The sequence below is a fragment of the Amborella trichopoda genome, chromosome 5, assembly GCF_054954075.1.
Source record: "Amborella trichopoda isolate Santa Cruz 75 chromosome 5, AtrichopodaSantaCruz75HAP2 v2.0, whole genome shotgun sequence".
In the NCBI taxonomy this organism is placed as follows: Eukaryota; Viridiplantae; Streptophyta; class Magnoliopsida; order Amborellales; family Amborellaceae; genus Amborella; species Amborella trichopoda.
In genome coordinates this window covers 12,574,525-12,591,426 of record NC_142340.1, presented here as the reverse complement: position 1 = coordinate 12,591,426, position 16,902 = coordinate 12,574,525, and the positions used below count along the sequence as shown (strand labels likewise).

General features: G+C 36.6%; 1 protein-coding gene across 2 annotated transcripts in view; it reads left to right on the top strand.

Annotated features, from left to right (window-relative positions):
• Window positions 1-16,902, top strand: part of LOC18443592 (developmentally-regulated G protein 2) — a 48,109-nt gene that overhangs the window by 12,209 nt on the left and 18,998 nt on the right. For both annotated transcript variants that reach the window (XM_006853779.4, XM_011628530.3), the window contains 5 exons: window positions 1,303-1,379; window positions 4,787-4,967; window positions 7,250-7,306; window positions 10,841-10,915; window positions 14,790-14,909. In XM_006853779.4, the coding sequence (XP_006853841.1) occupies window positions 1,303-1,379; window positions 4,787-4,967; window positions 7,250-7,306; window positions 10,841-10,915; window positions 14,790-14,909 (510 nt within the window). The remainder of the gene's footprint in view (window positions 1-1,302; window positions 1,380-4,786; window positions 4,968-7,249; window positions 7,307-10,840; window positions 10,916-14,789; window positions 14,910-16,902) is intronic.

Below are 16,902 nucleotides of genomic sequence, written 5' to 3'. Positions count from 1 at the left end.
TTGCCACAAATGTCATGTTTATTGATCTTTCCCTAAGGTTGAGGCAGCAAAACATGCTTTGGTATTTCAAACCGATCAGTTTTGTGCGAAGCATTTTCAAGATCTAGGACATCCATTTTGAGCAACGTTAGTCACCTTCTCAAAGTCTTTGTTTGGGGGACCCCCATTTTGGACTGGATCCTCATTTCTAATGAATGCGTTGATTCAAGTGTTGGGGAGGTGCCTTAGACATGAATATGTCCTATGATTATGGAGATTGGGATGTCCTAGTCTCAATTACGTCCTTGATGGGATTTGTTCCTAAATGGCTTGAGTGGATTTACGCTTGCTTCTCTATGCCAACCTTTTCTATTGTTATTCATGGGATTGTTGAGGCTTCTTATTAAGTACCAGAGAGCTGCGACAAGGGATCCACTATCTTCTTTCTTGTTTTTTATTTTTTTATAGAAGTCGTTGACTTTATTACTATGATTAAAGTTTGTTTGCAAAATCAACAAGATGGTGACCCACAAGCTGGGCGCTTAAATACAAAATGGAGTTCCAAAGTGAAAGCCAAAAAGTAACCAAAAAAAAGAAAGTTACCCCATCAACCCTTATCCACTCATTGGTCCAACATTAAAAGATACTGTGGCAGTTCCTTGTTTTTCACAAATTTATGTTGAAAATCAATTACAAGAGTGATTAGCGCAAAGAGTCTCTTTATGGTTCCTGTTAGGTGGACGTCCAATTTATTGGCTGTGGTTGGAGTTACTAACATTAATTATTTAACTTCTGTTTATAGTTGTTAAAATATTGGTGTGCCTAGTTAGGAAAACTCATTGAGGAACAGCTTTGCAAACTTAATCATTCCAAAGAATAGGTTTGGATTATGGCATATTTCGCCAAAAGAGTTTCAAGCTAGTTGCAGTTTACTCTCCTCTATAAATTTATTATGGAGAAAGGTAAGTTTCTAGATGGAAACAATGTTTGTGCATGGGTTATTTGATGTTGAGTGTTATCTTCTTCGCCATTTCAAAATTATGTGTTTCCATGCATCTCAGGTAATTTGCTCACAGTACTTTATGTTCTTTGTGTCTTTCACTGCACCCATGTACATATGGAAAGGTATTTGAAAAGAGTTTTTAAATTTCACAAGCTATGGTTTGTGCTAATACAATGGTATATAATTAACTCTAATATTTTGATGCCCATGTGATGCTGCTGGGAGAATTCCATGGAGGTTGTGTTATGGTACTGTTTTTAGATCTTGTCAATTGTAATGTTTGTAGAGACTTGCTGTGTAATGTGAAAAATTATGAACAGGGTTCTAGTGCAGGTGGAGATGGTTTTGAAGTTACAAAATTTGGGCATGGTCGTGTTGCTTTGATAGGATTTCCAAGGTACGTTGCTGCATACAAATTTATCATATGACTTTAGTGGATTTTATATCTCATGTACTACAACAGCCTCTAAGTATGTTGATTTTTGGTTGTGATAGCAACTGTGTTACCTTTTGTTGGTTTCTTGGCCTGCCACATAATTGCCTTCTTGAAGACCAAATTAAATATTATTGAAAAACAGATGAATATATCTTATTGAAGCTCATCTCCCACCATATGATAGTTGAATTTAATGCGTAATTAAGAAATTTGGACTTAAGGTCAGACCCAACTCAGATTGCCTATGATTGAAATTCAGTCGGATTGAACTTGGGGGTGTCATGAAAAGGGACACCTAGTGTTTTTCTACTTGTACAATCAGGCTTAACAAGGGGCACCTGTGCAACTTTGGAGTGATAGCTTACAAGATAATGTTTTAATAAGAAAAGAACTCCTTGCATGCAAATTCTAGCTATAGGAATGTGGTCTTCATTACAAGAAAGAAGTTTTAAGTGAATAAAAAATTGTTTCCCTTTATTGCTAGTTGAAGTATATAAGGGATAGTATAGTTAACAATGTTATGACTACTTTTATGAATGCGGCTTATATAAAACGTATATTATACAATTCATCCCCTTAATAATGTACTCAATGGTGTATTGCAATATAAACTATGGATATCTTACTTTCACCTGGTTCTTTATGCTGGCAAAATGTTAACTGTAGTATAACAAACATGCTGAAAAAGAAAAGCTACAATGAAACGTGTTATGTTTCCAAAATGAGTGATCTATAAATGTGAAAAGCTACAATGGAACATGTTACATTTCCAAAATCAGTAATCTATAAAAGCTGGGAATTAATGTTTTTGCTTCCCCTTAATGGTACGAGTATGACATAGCTTCACAAGCTCTGAATGGTAAAAGTGTAGGACATGATTGATGACACATCTTTTCATAGAGTATTCTATGTGTTTAAGGGCCTTACCCTGTTGAAGGATGAAAGAGAAACACATTACGATTATCCAGGGCAAGGAATATGCATTCTTATTGTGTATTTCAGAAATGATCAAATTGTCGTGTAAAGAGCTTGGCTTAAGTGCCTTTTCTGGCCACATTTTGTGCACAAGGGAGCAGGTGTTGTTACAATTGTGCTCTCTTCTCTTTGCATTATTGCTTCCTGATGTATTGAAAATGTCCCTGCATCTTTTTGGAAATCAGGGTTCCTTCAAAATGTCATGTCCTCCATGTTCAGAGCAAAGATCTGATCCATGATAAGTTATCCAATTGGATAAGTAGTCAATTGTAAGCAATATTTATGTGATTGCTGAAGTGGGTGGGCAAGGCGAAATGGAGATGTGCAACCGGAGCTTTATGTGATCCCCTCATATCAATAAAGTTTATGGGCAAGTTCTATAAAACAACTGCGAGACCGGTTTTGCTTTATAGGGTGGAATGTTGGGCTGTCTAGAAACAACATCCCCATAGAATGAGTGTAGCTGAGATGAGGATGTTGAGATGAATGGGTGGCAAGTCAAGAAGGGATAGAATTTGAAATAAATATATTCAGGAGGCTTTAGGTGTGACTCCAATAGGCGATAAGATGAGAGAAAGTAGACTTAGGTGGGCTGGCCATGTGCAACGTAGGCCTAGTGCAATACCTGTTAGGAGGGGCGAGTTAGTTCAAATGGAAGGCTCAAAAAGGGGAAGGAGTAGGCCCAAAAGGACATGGATGGAAGTAGTGAGAAAAGATATGGAGACTTATGGCCTCATTGAGGGTATGACCCTTGATAGCGCAGAATGGCGGACCAAGACTCGTATAGCCAACCCTAATTTGTTGGGAAAAGGCTTTGATGATGATGATGATGAAGTTTTTGACTTAAGTAGATTGATGTGAAATATATTGTGCTCAGAAACTAGTTGCCTATAATCGTATGAACCTAAAAATAACATGACTTCAATATTGTTGAGGGCTTTTCCTTCGAAACTAGATTATGGACTTACAGTATTAGTCAGACAAGTTTAGCATTCGAAAGTCCTTGAAAAGGGCTGCACCATGGACATGTAGATGTGCATGATTTCATATATATGTGTTCTGAAATAAGTTTGAGAAACATGTATTCCAATGTATGCGTACATTATAATAAATAATATAGATTGATGAGAATTGTTTTCTTTGGAAAGAAGTTTTATCTTTTAAAAATGGTGGAACCATGAACAGGTCCATGCTTCCATAGAACAGTACTGCTTCCATACAAGCCAAAATAGATTGGCATGCTGATGGCACTTTAGTTGGACAGAAAAAGGAGACCGGGGTATTGGACATTATACATGCTGGTTAGATGTTAGAAAGATCTGGCATTAAATTCTTGAAGTTTGAGAAGAAGCCATAAAATTGAACCATTCAATTTTATATAATGTGAATTGGGTCTGCAGACTACTAATTATTACATGAGGTCACTATAACCCATATTTTGAAGTATTAATGTAGGCCCTTCCTTTATGAATTTTTTGCAATGAGATTGATTACTAAATGTGCTTATCTTTTTCAAAAGGATCGAATCCCACTATTTCATTAGAGAAACATGGGCCTCTCTCATGATTACTGTTTTTATGATGAAAACTGGAATTTATATTATTACTTCTACAGTTCAACACATCGGGTCATGATTAAGAAAATGGAAACATGGACCTAAGAAGATTAGATTGTGTTTCTGATTATACTTGAATGAGCTACTTTTCTTAGTGAATATGATCATCCTTACCTTGGGGTTCAGAATCTCATGATCTGATTCTGAAGTCATGATTATCCTTAATACCTTATCTTGGGGTTCGGAATCTCATGATCTGATTCTGAAGTCAGAGTGCTGCTCTAGTTTCATTGTTCTTAGCAACTTGGCTTGAACCCACAATTGGGAGTCCACAATTATTTCCTTAGGATCTTATTGGTTTATGGTTACTAATGTGACTTACTTTCCCTCAGGAAACTGTGGGATACTTATCATTAAAGGGATGGGCATGATGTATATTGTAGTGTCACAGTTAATATCTCATTTACACTTTTAGCATTATCTCAAGGTCTCCACAGAAATATATATATATATAAAGAATGTTGTCTCAAAAGAAATATTGTGGATGCTTTTCTTGTTACCCCCACAGTGAATAGAGTTTTGTTTATTTCAATGTAACTGATCTATTAAAATCTGGAATCTGTTGGTCATTGTTTGGCTCCATGTATGAGTTGTGCTATGCTGATTGTATGGTATTTCTTTCCCATATAGGGTGCTTATGTAAGATAGCGTTCCATATTTGATTCCTGTCGAGCATTCATATTTCTGAGATGTTGAATATGTGCAATCTATCTTCTTCAATTTGGATTTGTTTTGATGGAACCAACTTCTCATGCTTTCTCCTGTCTTTATGTTGCAGTGTTGGAAAGTCGACAATGTTGACTCTTCTAACAGGAACACACTCCGAAGCAGCATCATATGAGTTCACTACACTGACTTGCATTCCAGGAATTATCCACTATAATGATACTAAAATACAACTTCTTGATCTTCCGGGAATCATTGAAGGTGCTTCTGAAGGAAAGGGCCGCGGAAGGCAGGTAAAATATTTGGACACATTCATGATGCTCTGATATTTTCCTGTTACCATTCGGCTATTAGTCTTGACTTATCAGCTGATTGCCAATTTGTGATGAGTGCACCCTTATCTTTCATTTATGTGTTGGTCTTGTCTGATCTTGTTCCTTCTTACTAATTTTTCCTTAAATAAGGTATGATGTTATAATTGGTGAATACGCCTTTTCTGAACAATTTGAGCGTTACATTCCTGTCTTACTGCAATATTTTGTACACTTATGTAAATGAATGCATCTGAGAATTATGTGTGCTGTTGATTTGTCAACTGATCCCTTGGATCAAAATATTACAACTTGCTTACAAATGTTTCATGCCTCTGGATTATATTATGGAATTTTCTTTAATTAACAATTTCTTCTGACAATATCTATAATGAAACATTCTATAATTACTAGTTCTTACTTGGTGGAAGATGTTCAAGCTCAAATACTTTCTCCATTCAATGGAACGAATTTTAAATCTTTCTAGGTTCTACTTCTAACACGATTTTTTTTTTTGACCCTTATGCCAACTTCCCATAAGGGTTGCAGTGAGGTCCCTATAGCCATCCCTGAACCAGGACTGCCATTCCTGAAAACGTTTGGGACATAAGAGTCTCCAAAAGATTGTGGTGACCTCCTTGTCTTTGAAAACTCAGTTCGGGCAGGAGTCTTGCTCCCATAATTGGTGTTTCCTTGGCTCTTCCTATGTGGTTTTCTAGGGAAAAGCTATTTCGTGCTCCTCTCCTGCTCCCTTTTGCCTTCAAATTGCTTACTAGGCTTTTATGATGGCTGAGCTGTTCTTCTGATTATTTATGAGCTTTATTCTTGAAGTACAGAAACCTAATAGATTTTTTTTTTTCTCATTAGTTGTTTGATTGAACTCTGCCATGGCCGGTCCCAAGCCCGGATAAAGGAGGAGGGTTGTGTAGTCCCAAGCCCCGATAAAGGAGGAGAGTTGTGTAGTCCCAAGCCCGGATAAAGGAGGATGGTTATGTAGGTAGGGCAGCCAATAAAACTTTGCCACATCTTTTTATGAATCCTAAACCTATGTCTCACTGAGGGTATTGCCCTTGATAGAAAAAAATGATGGAGTAATATTCGTATAACCGACCCCAAATAGTTGGGATAAGACTCGGATGATGATGATGATGATTAGTTGTTTGATTGGCAAGTTCTATTGTATGTCTCAATTGGTTCTACTAGTTTGACTTCAGTTAACAACACCAGGCCCCCATCCTTATTACGTGGAATGTGATTGTGGAAAGATGCCTGTTTTCCTGCACTACCGCATTGATTGCAAGCCTTGATAGGTCAGATCTTACTGTCTCTCACAGTTTATTCTGTGTGGTACTTGGTACAATGTAAGGTCAGGGCAAGGTCAGGGCAACAACAACCTTCTGCAGTAGATTTATTCTTGCTGACAACTTTCATCCTGTGACCTTTGCTCTCAGGATGAGTATCATCCATCTTAGCATCTGGATGGATTGGGAGCAGTAGAATCAAATTCTCCTTTTACATTTGCATCAAAGTTTAAGCTAGTAGAGACCACATTATTACGACAATTCATGTAATCATCAGTGGAGGAGAACGAGATGCAACTAGCGGAGGAGAGGGGGAGTAGGAAGTGATTCAAAATAGGAGAATACCTTGGAAACTGAGTTCAATGGGTTCAACAAAATGTGGAAGAAATATGGAGTGCATTTTTATGTTAAAGTTTAGCAGTTCGGCTCTTTTTGAAGCCAACCACAGCCCATATGCACATATATGAGCCAAGATGGAATATTTGGTTATTCCTAGGAATTGGAGACCACTAGGTTTTCAGGTCACCTAAGTAGACTTGATGGTTTGAAATAATCTCTGGATCCCTGCCTGCTTTTTCTGGTGAAAGGAAAAACCGTAATGTGTGCTCCTGGAGTATCTGTTCAACTGTGTGGTCAGAATAAGCTGATGTATGAAAGAATTGGTGGATCAGCTGAATTGATCATTAGATTTCAGCCAAATGGCCTATCTTAATGCAAATCATATTTGGAACTTGAAGTCTGCCAATTTCTGACTTTTTCTGGGTCTCATAATTCGTTGACGTTTTTTCTACATTTCTGTTGTTCTGTCAATATATGGAAAATAATAACAGATGCCAGTGTTGTTGAATTTTAGCGAGTATCAATTATCTATCATTGATGGCATTGTTGACTTTTGGTTTCTTATATTTTCTTTACATTTCATCTTTCTCGTTCTGAATGAACTTATTTTGGTTTGTCTATCAGGTTATTGCTGTTGCCAAGTCTTCAGACATTGTGTTGATGGTACTTGATGCCTCAAAAGTAAGTTCTGAGTTATGATGCTTGGCTTTGGTTTATTTTATGATGTGCAAGTCTGTTATTGTGTTTCTATCAACATTTATGTTTATGCTCTCTGTAGGATAGAGTGAAGTGATCTTGACCATTGACCTTTATGTATTTCAAACATTAAATAAATTCCCAAGTGCATGTGGTGAATAAATAGAATTTGTCTGACATTTTGCCCTTTGTATAATGATGCTTATTGGGCCTGATTTTGTGTGGTTTCATAGGGTTGTGTTTTTTGTTGTCCTATCTATTATCAGGTGACTGTTAATATGTTTTAGAGTGAATTTTGTATATGCAGGACTTTGTCCTTACATTTATGATGAATGGTTTTTGTTGAAAGTGTTAGTTTCGGACTGCTATTTGTTTCTTGGTATGCTTGTCATTACTGGGTGTGCTTTTAGAAAGAGATCGCTTGAATAAGTTAGCCATGACATACTATGGATTTGTTGGGAATCTTGACGGGGTAGTCTAGTATAAACTGTTGGGGGAGGGTAAAATAAAGAGAGCAAATTATAATCTTGTGTGTGGAAATTGCAACCACTCTGAAGTAGTTACTGGCACAGAACTAACAACAAGTTCGCTTAGTAGATTAAAATCATTAATTATATGCTTTTTGCTTCTGAAAACACATGGAATTTGGATAACGAACATTAAGCATATAATAGTCTCCAATTTTTGGTCAAGAGTTTCAATAGAATTTCGTTTTGCTGTGCGTATCAGCCCTGTTGAGCCGAAAAACTTTGAAAAAAAACTGAAGAATGATACTCTTCCCTTGAATTTTCTTTGGGGACTTCAATTTAATTGTAAACTAGATTTTGTATGAGACTTTTGAAGTTGTTACACCATTCATATTCATATTCATATTTTGTGAAGTACATCCAGGATAATGGGCATAATCAATGAACTGCCGGAATATGAGGCGCTAGCTGGAGAAAACCCTTCTCCCAATACATCAGATGAACTGGATCAATTCCAAAAGTGATGATTTTTTTTTTTTTTTTTGGGGAAAACTAAGGGCGGAGTTGGTTGTGTTTGCAAACAATGTCAACATTCTTATTGGACGTATGAGGCAAGTCAATGTCACATACACGACCCATATAGAAGATGGAAGTGCAGTTTTGATCGACTTGGGTGTTCAAGTGGCGTGATCGAACAAGAGATAGAGATAGAGGTACTATCAGGACGCTCCATCATTAGTTTTTTGTGATGGTCATTAATATAAAACAATCTCCCCAGTTGATAGCCTCTTGTGATTCACTTTCCAAATTTTGGTTACCATACAAGGTATGTTGATGGATGAAAAGGGTCATTGCAATTGTCCCCTATCAAGGTTACGCCCCTGTACTTATTAGGAATTTAAGAACAAGTTTATTGTTAAGGTCAAGCGTACTATGACAGGTTGAAGGCAAGCTGATACTATCTATGGATAAAGCCGATATGAATTTAACACTATTATTGAGTAAGTTAATCTTTATGGTTTACATAACTTTTGTAGTTTTGTAACTGGGACTAGGAGCCAGAACTTGAGGCTTGTTCATCTGGGGTTATTTTGTTTATTTTCTGGTTCTTTTGAGTGGCTCTTCTTGAGAAATGTCCTTTAGTTCCAATTTTCAGATGTGTATTTTATGATGATGCATTCTTTCCAAATTTATGTTTGAACTCGGCAATTATTCTATGTTGGCCATTGTTTCAAACCAATATCATGCTGCTTAACTATGGATGGTGGTGTTGGTGGATGGAATATGCTGCAGAGTGATTTTATGCTACTTCCCCTGTAAAATAATCCAGGCAACATGTGGTGCACCATTGGTTAGGTGATGTAGCCCTTCTATCATAACAGTTAGGTGGAATTTATTTACCCAAGAAATCAACTAGAATTTAGTACTTGATTTGAACTGGAATGCAAGTTTAGTTATAATAGGGGTAGAGATGAGGAAGTAATTAAGATTAACAGACAAGAAATACCAAAAAGAATGCACTTTCGATGAGTGCTCTTCTATTCTTACTTCCCCAAAGCCTCTGATAGCATGGACGAAACAACAACAGGTTCTCTGTCCCTGCGGGGATGGAGCGACAGCAGTATTGAGAATCCAAGATAAGGTCACGGCGAGACGAACCATTTATCATCATGATAGGCGTCAAGTGGAAGTGCAGTGATGTATGCAGCTGAGGCATCCTAACAGATCGAGAGATTTGAACCTAGGTTCAAATGCCTCGATCAATTTGATCAGTCACACGCCATCTATTTTCATTGTTCAATTGTTTGTGTTTGACACCAAAAGCTCTGCCGTATAACACTCTATCTATCCAAGGGATGGAAGGGCAGAGGGAGGTTCCCTTTGGTGTCCCTTCCAGTCCAGAATTGGGGCCTCACAATCAACAATCACTGCCAATACGCTTCTCTCATGCCGTTCTTCATTCATGGTTCGATACTTTGGTGCTCTAGGCGTAGAGGAACCACACCAATCCATCCCGAACTTGGTGGTTAAACTTTACTGCAGTGACGATATTGTGGGGGGGGTCTTGCAGAAACATAGCTCAACGCTAAGATGATAAAAAGCTTAACACCTCTTATTTAGTGAAAAGGTGGGTCGGTAATCTAAAAAAATGGAGAGATTGAGAAAGATGTCGTACATAGAATTAGAGCTCGGTGGGCAAAGTGAAGATGTACAACCGGAGTTTTATGCGATCGCCACATATCAATGAAGCTGAAGGGCAAGTTTTATAAGACAGTTGTGAGACCAGCTTTACTTCTGGGGCAAAATGTTAGGCGGTCAATAAACAAGATACTTATAGAATGAGTGTAGCTAAGATGAGGATGTTGAGATGGATGAGTGATAAGGCAGGAAGGGATAGAATTAAATATGAGTACATTAAGGAGAATTTAGGTCTGACACCAATAGGCGATAAAATGAGAGAAAGTAGACTTAGGTGGGCTGGTCATGTGTGGTGTAGTACTAGTGCAACACTCGTTAGGAGGTGCGAGTTAGTTCAAGTGGAAGGCTTAAAAAAGGGAAGGGGTAGGCCCAAATGGGCATGGTTGGAAATAGTGAGAAATGATATAGGGACTTGTGGCCTCAATAAGAGTATGGCCCTTAATAAAGCAGAATGGCGAACATGGATTCGTTTAGCGACCCCAATTAGTTCAAAAAAGGCATTGACATTGATAATGATTTGAACTGAATAAACAAAAAAATTTAGTACCATGTGTTATTTCGTTTAACTTTAAACTATAAATTCTGCTATGTCAAGTGTTTACAAGATGTCTTTGTTCACATCCTTTCTGCATTTTGTGGTTATTATGTGAAGCACTTGCCGTAAAGGCTATTCCATCAATCATTTTATAGGAAATTGGAGATTCTCCAGTCACTTTTAACTTATTTTGAAACCTATTACATAAACTCTTGCAGTATTGTATTTAAGATAATACTTTGGTGTCCTTTAGATAATAAATAGTTTTTTAATGTCCTTCTACTCTTGCATATAATTGATGGTTGATATTTCTCATAGAGTGAAGGTCATCGCCAAATCTTGACAAAAGAGCTTGAAGCTGTGGGCTTGCGGTTGAATAAGAGGCCACCGCAGGTATGAGGCGTTCATTACTTTGAAAACTTTTGCTTTCTGTATCAGATTTTTTTCGATCTTGAGAATGCAGGGCCTCCTGGATCACACTTAATAAGGAATCTTTTTATTGTTGTTTAGGGATAACATATTTTTGTTAAGCTTGTTGCTAGTATCATGGCTTACAAGTTGAGAAGTGTCACCACTGGTGTGGTTATGAGATTCTTCTACACTCCAACAATGTCATATATTTTCCACTGATATGATCCCATCTTTTACCAGGAAAACCGTTAAGTTTTGGGTTTTTCTTTTGGTTGTCTTGATCATCTTGAAGTAATATTAAGCTAATGGGAACTTGTTCTTGCGAATGCAAACTTCAATAGTTATTTAGGTTTTGAAATTGTTATATATGAGTTATAATGTGGGGAAATATCATTGGCTTTTCTACCATTTTCTTAGGATTCCTATTGACTGCTTGATGTTGATATAGCTAAGTAATGTGCCCAACAAATTCTCGTTGCTGGACTGGCAAGCAGTTTTTAGTAGAACATTTATAGATATCTATTATGTATAAAGCACACCAAAGGTTTGTGCACTTATGGTACCACTAAAAGCTTCATAGGTTCTCTAGATTTGGTTTAATGGCAAAAAAGTTTAGTGGATTTTCATGAAGGTCCAAAATTGATGAAGGGAAATATTGATCTTCTTGAGGTAATATTTAGTCTTGATCATCTTGGTGTAATATTACGATCATGGGAAGCTTGCTCTTGCAAATGCAATTTTTAGTAGTTATTTAGGTTTTGCAATTGTCATATCATTGGCTTGTTGTACCATTTCCAAGGATTTATACTGACTGCCTGATTTGATACAGTTAAGTGGTATGCCCAACAAAGTTTCATTGCTGGACTGGCAAGCACTTTTGGGTAGAAATATTGGTGGATATCTATTATGTATAAAGTATGACAAAGGTTCGTTTCACATGTTGTACCCACTAAAAGCTTTGCAGGTTTGCTAGAAAATTTGGTTATATTAATATTAATTAATTCCAAAAAGGTTTAGTGTATTTTCATGTGAGTCCTAAAGGCTTTATACAAAAATATAATATAATATTTACGAAAACAAAAATATATTAAAAGGGAGTTCCTATATATATTACTTAACTCAAATACGAGATAAATCTATACAACAATAAGAATGAGAAAAAAATAAGAAAGAAAGCAAATATGTACAAATGAGAAACATAGAGAAACAAGAGAAAGAAATCAATAAAGAGTGAGAAAGATTTACATCATGCCTCATTCATATTGAGAGATTCGCAGCAGCATCCCCGCCAGTTTTCAAAAGAGATACAGTGGATTACATTGCAACCCCTTCGTAGATTTACAACATGCGTCTGCCTAGAGAAATCATCATCATCATCAGAGCCTTTTTTAACTATTTTGGTCGGCTACATGAATCTTGGTCCACCATTCTGCTCTATCCAGGGCCATACCCTCAGAGAGGGCCGGCCTAGAGAGATAGAGCATTTAAATATGCCCCCACGAGAGAAAGCATGCCACAATTCAATTTCCTTATAGACAAAGGAAACTATCTAAACCTAAACCCTCTCTCTGAAACCGTCCTATTCTCTGTGTAAACTTCAATCACCATAAACCAGACAACCCAAACTGCATCAATCTTTTTCTCTCCCTAAAAACCAAAAAAGCTGTAACCCATCTCCTTGAATACAAACCTCACGCCCCACTAAATCCCATGAGAGAAAGAGCCACCACTCTTTTCTCTCTAGACCTCATTGTCATCATCATAGCCTTTTCCCAATTATTTGGGGTCGGCTCAACCACCAAAAAGACCAAACACCAAAAATCTCCTTAAACAACACTCCCTTTCTCTCTCTCTCTCTCGAACCCCGAAATATAAGTAACAAAAGTGTGGAGATTCTTCTTTTATTGTCTCTATCTCTCTCACCTTCCACAATTTTAACTTCTCTCTAAATCAAGTTCTAATAAAGAGAGGAGAGGGAAATCAGAGGGGTTAGAGAGAGATTATGGATGAAAGAGCTCTCAATACCAAAAACTATGATTGTACACTCTCCCACTAATCGAAGTTCCATTAGGGAGAGAGAACGTAGGCATTAGAGAAAGACTATGGAAGAAAATTCTCTCTCTTTCTTTCTCTCTCTGTCTTTGTCTTGAAAAGAAGTAAAATAGCCATTAATGTTTGGTAGAGTTGATATTTGCTTCCTGACTTTTGTCATGTGTTTGTGGTTTATAATCATCATATTAGTATGTGACGATAAACGGGGAGATTAAAACATGCACCAACGAATTGCACTATATATCTACTCCCTCAAGTATATTTGTCTAAAATATTGGGATCCATTTAAAAATAATCAAATAAGTAATTCTTTTTTTTTAATTGGATATTAAGTTTCTAAATGCTTAGATCTATCAGAAATTTGGGGTGTCTTTTTAGGCACATAAAAAGTATAAATGATTCTCTCTATTTTATTTTATTTAGGTTGGTCTGTAGGTTTATGAGATTGTATCTCTAAATTTGGGATATTACAAGGACTCCGACATGATTTTTACTCTAGGAATCATAAACATGCATGAGCATATAATTTTTCAAAAGATACAAAATAGATGACAAACATAGAGAGAAGAGAGCGTACATGCTCTAACAGAAGTAGAACACTTAAACCCTTGAGTATAACACGTACAAGTATTTTTTCGATCTAAACTTTTTGGCATCCTCTTTAGAAGAGCTAGATGAGTATTTTCTTTTCCTTTTTTATGTTTAAATGATCTTGAGTTTCTAAAAAGTTAGATCTGATGTCCAAATATCGGGCAATATCTTCTCGTAAGACATTATTTTTCATGAACATGCAAAACCATATGATATTTTCTTCGCCAGGTTGAGGGGTCGTAGAATGTTCCTAAAGAGGGTTTTTACTAGAGCAAACATATTTCTATAGAAGTATATATCCTTTCAACAAATGGGGAGAGAAGAAATGCGCAGGATTTTATGTATAAATATGTTTCAGGTCATGTCTTTTAGTAAAAAATTTGTAACAGCCAAAAAATAATGAGGTTTTCTCTGAGTATTTATCTGGAAAAATTCTTAGAATCCTTCAAGACATCTTCAAGTCTCAACATTAGTTTAGAAACCCTACAGGAATCCCAGCTAGGCCAACCTTCGTCTGTCCCTAGTCTTTACCCGAAGTGTTTACATGTTTCTGTAATTCAGGTCTAATAGGTGTTGACACTTTTAAATTGTGAACAAATTGTGATATATTGTATCTGTGAGGTGCTTCTGTGATGAAGGTAGCATGCAATTTAATACTTGAAGATGTTTGATTAATTTCTTTAGTAACTCAGATTATAGTGTGGAAGATTGTGTACTATTTTTTAAATATCTGAGAAAAAAATGTACTGTTCTTGGGCTTTTAAGAGTGAGTAGTTCGAAATGCAAAATAGCAAAACAGTTCAAAACTTACCAACTGTACCTTCCAAATCTAGCCTTTTATCTTACACCTTGCTCGATTATCTTTCTTGGAAAAATTTTAGTAGGTATTCCCCAGATCTTTGCTTGGCTGCTACTTGATGAAATAATTGCAGACCTAATCATTTTGGATTTTTCTTAGTAGGCATTTAATGGATATTGGCTTGACTATTTGTAACCAAAAGTTAGGAATTGGACAAGTATGCCATCGTACTAATTTGGATAATTAGTGTATACTCTTTTCTGTCTCTATGATTGCTGTATTTCTTGTCTTGTCTCCTTGATTCTACCAGAATGTTCCCGAAACCTAATACCATGGTCCAGTGAGAAGCCTTATTTGGTTGACGACTGATTTTCTTTTGATCTATTATCTGTATGTAATGTTCTGAGTTTGCAGATATATTTCAAAAAGAAAAAGACAGGAGGCATTTCTTTTAACAGCACTTTGACTTTGACTCATGTTGATGAGAAGCTTTGCTACCAAATTCTACATGAATACAAGATACATAATGCTGAGGTATCTCTCTCTCTCTCTCCCCCCCCTCCCCCGGTTAACTTACTGGTACTGATGGCTGATGGACAGGAAATTGACAAAGCAATCACAAAGAAAAGAGAAAAAATGACTGAAAAAAAGGAAGGGAAATGTTCAGCTGACATAGGTGCAGATTGGGTTGCAAATGAATGTGATACATGCCATTTATTGGGAATATTCAACAAGTAAATTTTTGTAGTTCACTTTCCTGCCCAGAATGAGGGACCAACCCAGAATGAGGGACCAACTTACCTTGCACATGTATAAAATTAGGAAACGTCATGGAGTTATACATTATAATGACAATGAATAAAAGGAAAAGGTCATGGGATGATGCCACTATAATGACAATGAATAAAAGGATGTGTACACATAAAATGCATAAATCTTACCAATGCATTCAGTGTGATCATGATGATTGGAATGTGTCAAAATAACATGTCAAAAATCTGTTCCATTTATTAATATCCCTGCTATCTCTTTGTTTGCATGGGCTTTAAACTTGGCTATAACAGCTAATACAATCTACCAATTTCTTGAAGAAAATGTATACAATGAAACCATTTACTTTTTATACAAGGATGTCACAATTGTTGTTGACCGTTAGATTTGAAATCTGGTGGTTGTTGACATGTCATTGTTTAGGCACACAGTCCAAAACAAAATTTCTTTAATGTTATGCACACGTTCATCTACTAGATTTCTATCTAATGGCTAAAACTGATTTTGACCTCCTTGTACTGAAAATAAATGGTCTTATAGTATACAATTGTTTTCTTGAAACACCAAGTTTTCAACATGGAACGGTAAAGCAATGAAGCAAAATTCTGCCATCTTGAAATGTACTTGTTTTCTATGCATGCTCTTTTATGTTTTGCTTTGAATTTATGTAACCGGTGATGATGTGAACTTAGGGCCCATTGGATGATAATTAATTCCTTCATGACTCACTAGTATACTTCTACCTCTAAAATTTATTTACACATAAAATCATTGTGATGTGCTGTTCAGGTGGACATAAAATTATAGATCTTTGTAAACAACAATGCATACACGTGCTCCCATTCCTTCCTTGAACTTCAAAAGTCATGATAACAGCTTTCAAATGAGCTGCAACTTTTGGGTATACCCTTCTAATGGTCTCATTTGCCTATACACCAAATTTCATTTGATTTGGAGTTGATTTGGAGGGTATTCCAACGGTGCGCTGCATGCTAAACCTGTTTATGTGGAGTCTGGCGGTGAACCTTTGAAATGGGCCCAAATTGCTAAACCTGTTTGTGTGGAGTCTGGTGGTGAACCTTTGAAATGGGGCCAAATGATGTTCATTTGATCTCAAATGTGCTGGAATGTTTGAGGAAGGTGATAACATGCTTTCTGTTCACCTTTATAGCATTTGGACAAGATTTGAGGCACAGTGCTATTGTTCAAAAGCTCGTGTGAGCCACAATGCTATTGAGGCGCCTAGCTGTGGCAAGGATCTCTAAAATGACCACCTTAATCAGCTCATGTAAAGATGAATTTTAAGGGATCAAGATGATTTGTTGTAGAAGCTGTGGTTAAAATTTCATTGAATTTGGAGATCATTGAGGGGACCAAATAAATGATGCTGGTTTGTTGCTGTTTGCCACAATGCAGATCACTGCGAGCCAAAATAGGCGACCTTAGCAACCTTCAATCAAGATGAAATTTTGTAGGTAGGTAATGTAATGCCTTAGGAATTATAGTTAAAATGTTATGATTTTGGACATCAATAAGGGGTTCAAAAAAATAAAATTCAGTCCACTTTCGAGTTTGAACTGCGGACCGTAGTTTTTGAAATATGGGGTTGAGCATTTGTGAGCTATAGAATATCAATTTTTTGATCTCCCTCCAATCAAGATGAAAATTTTGTGGGCTGATTTAAAAGTGTCTCAAGAGCCCAAAGCTAAATGTCGTTTGATTTGGACACTTATATGGGGGGTCATTCGCAGTAAAC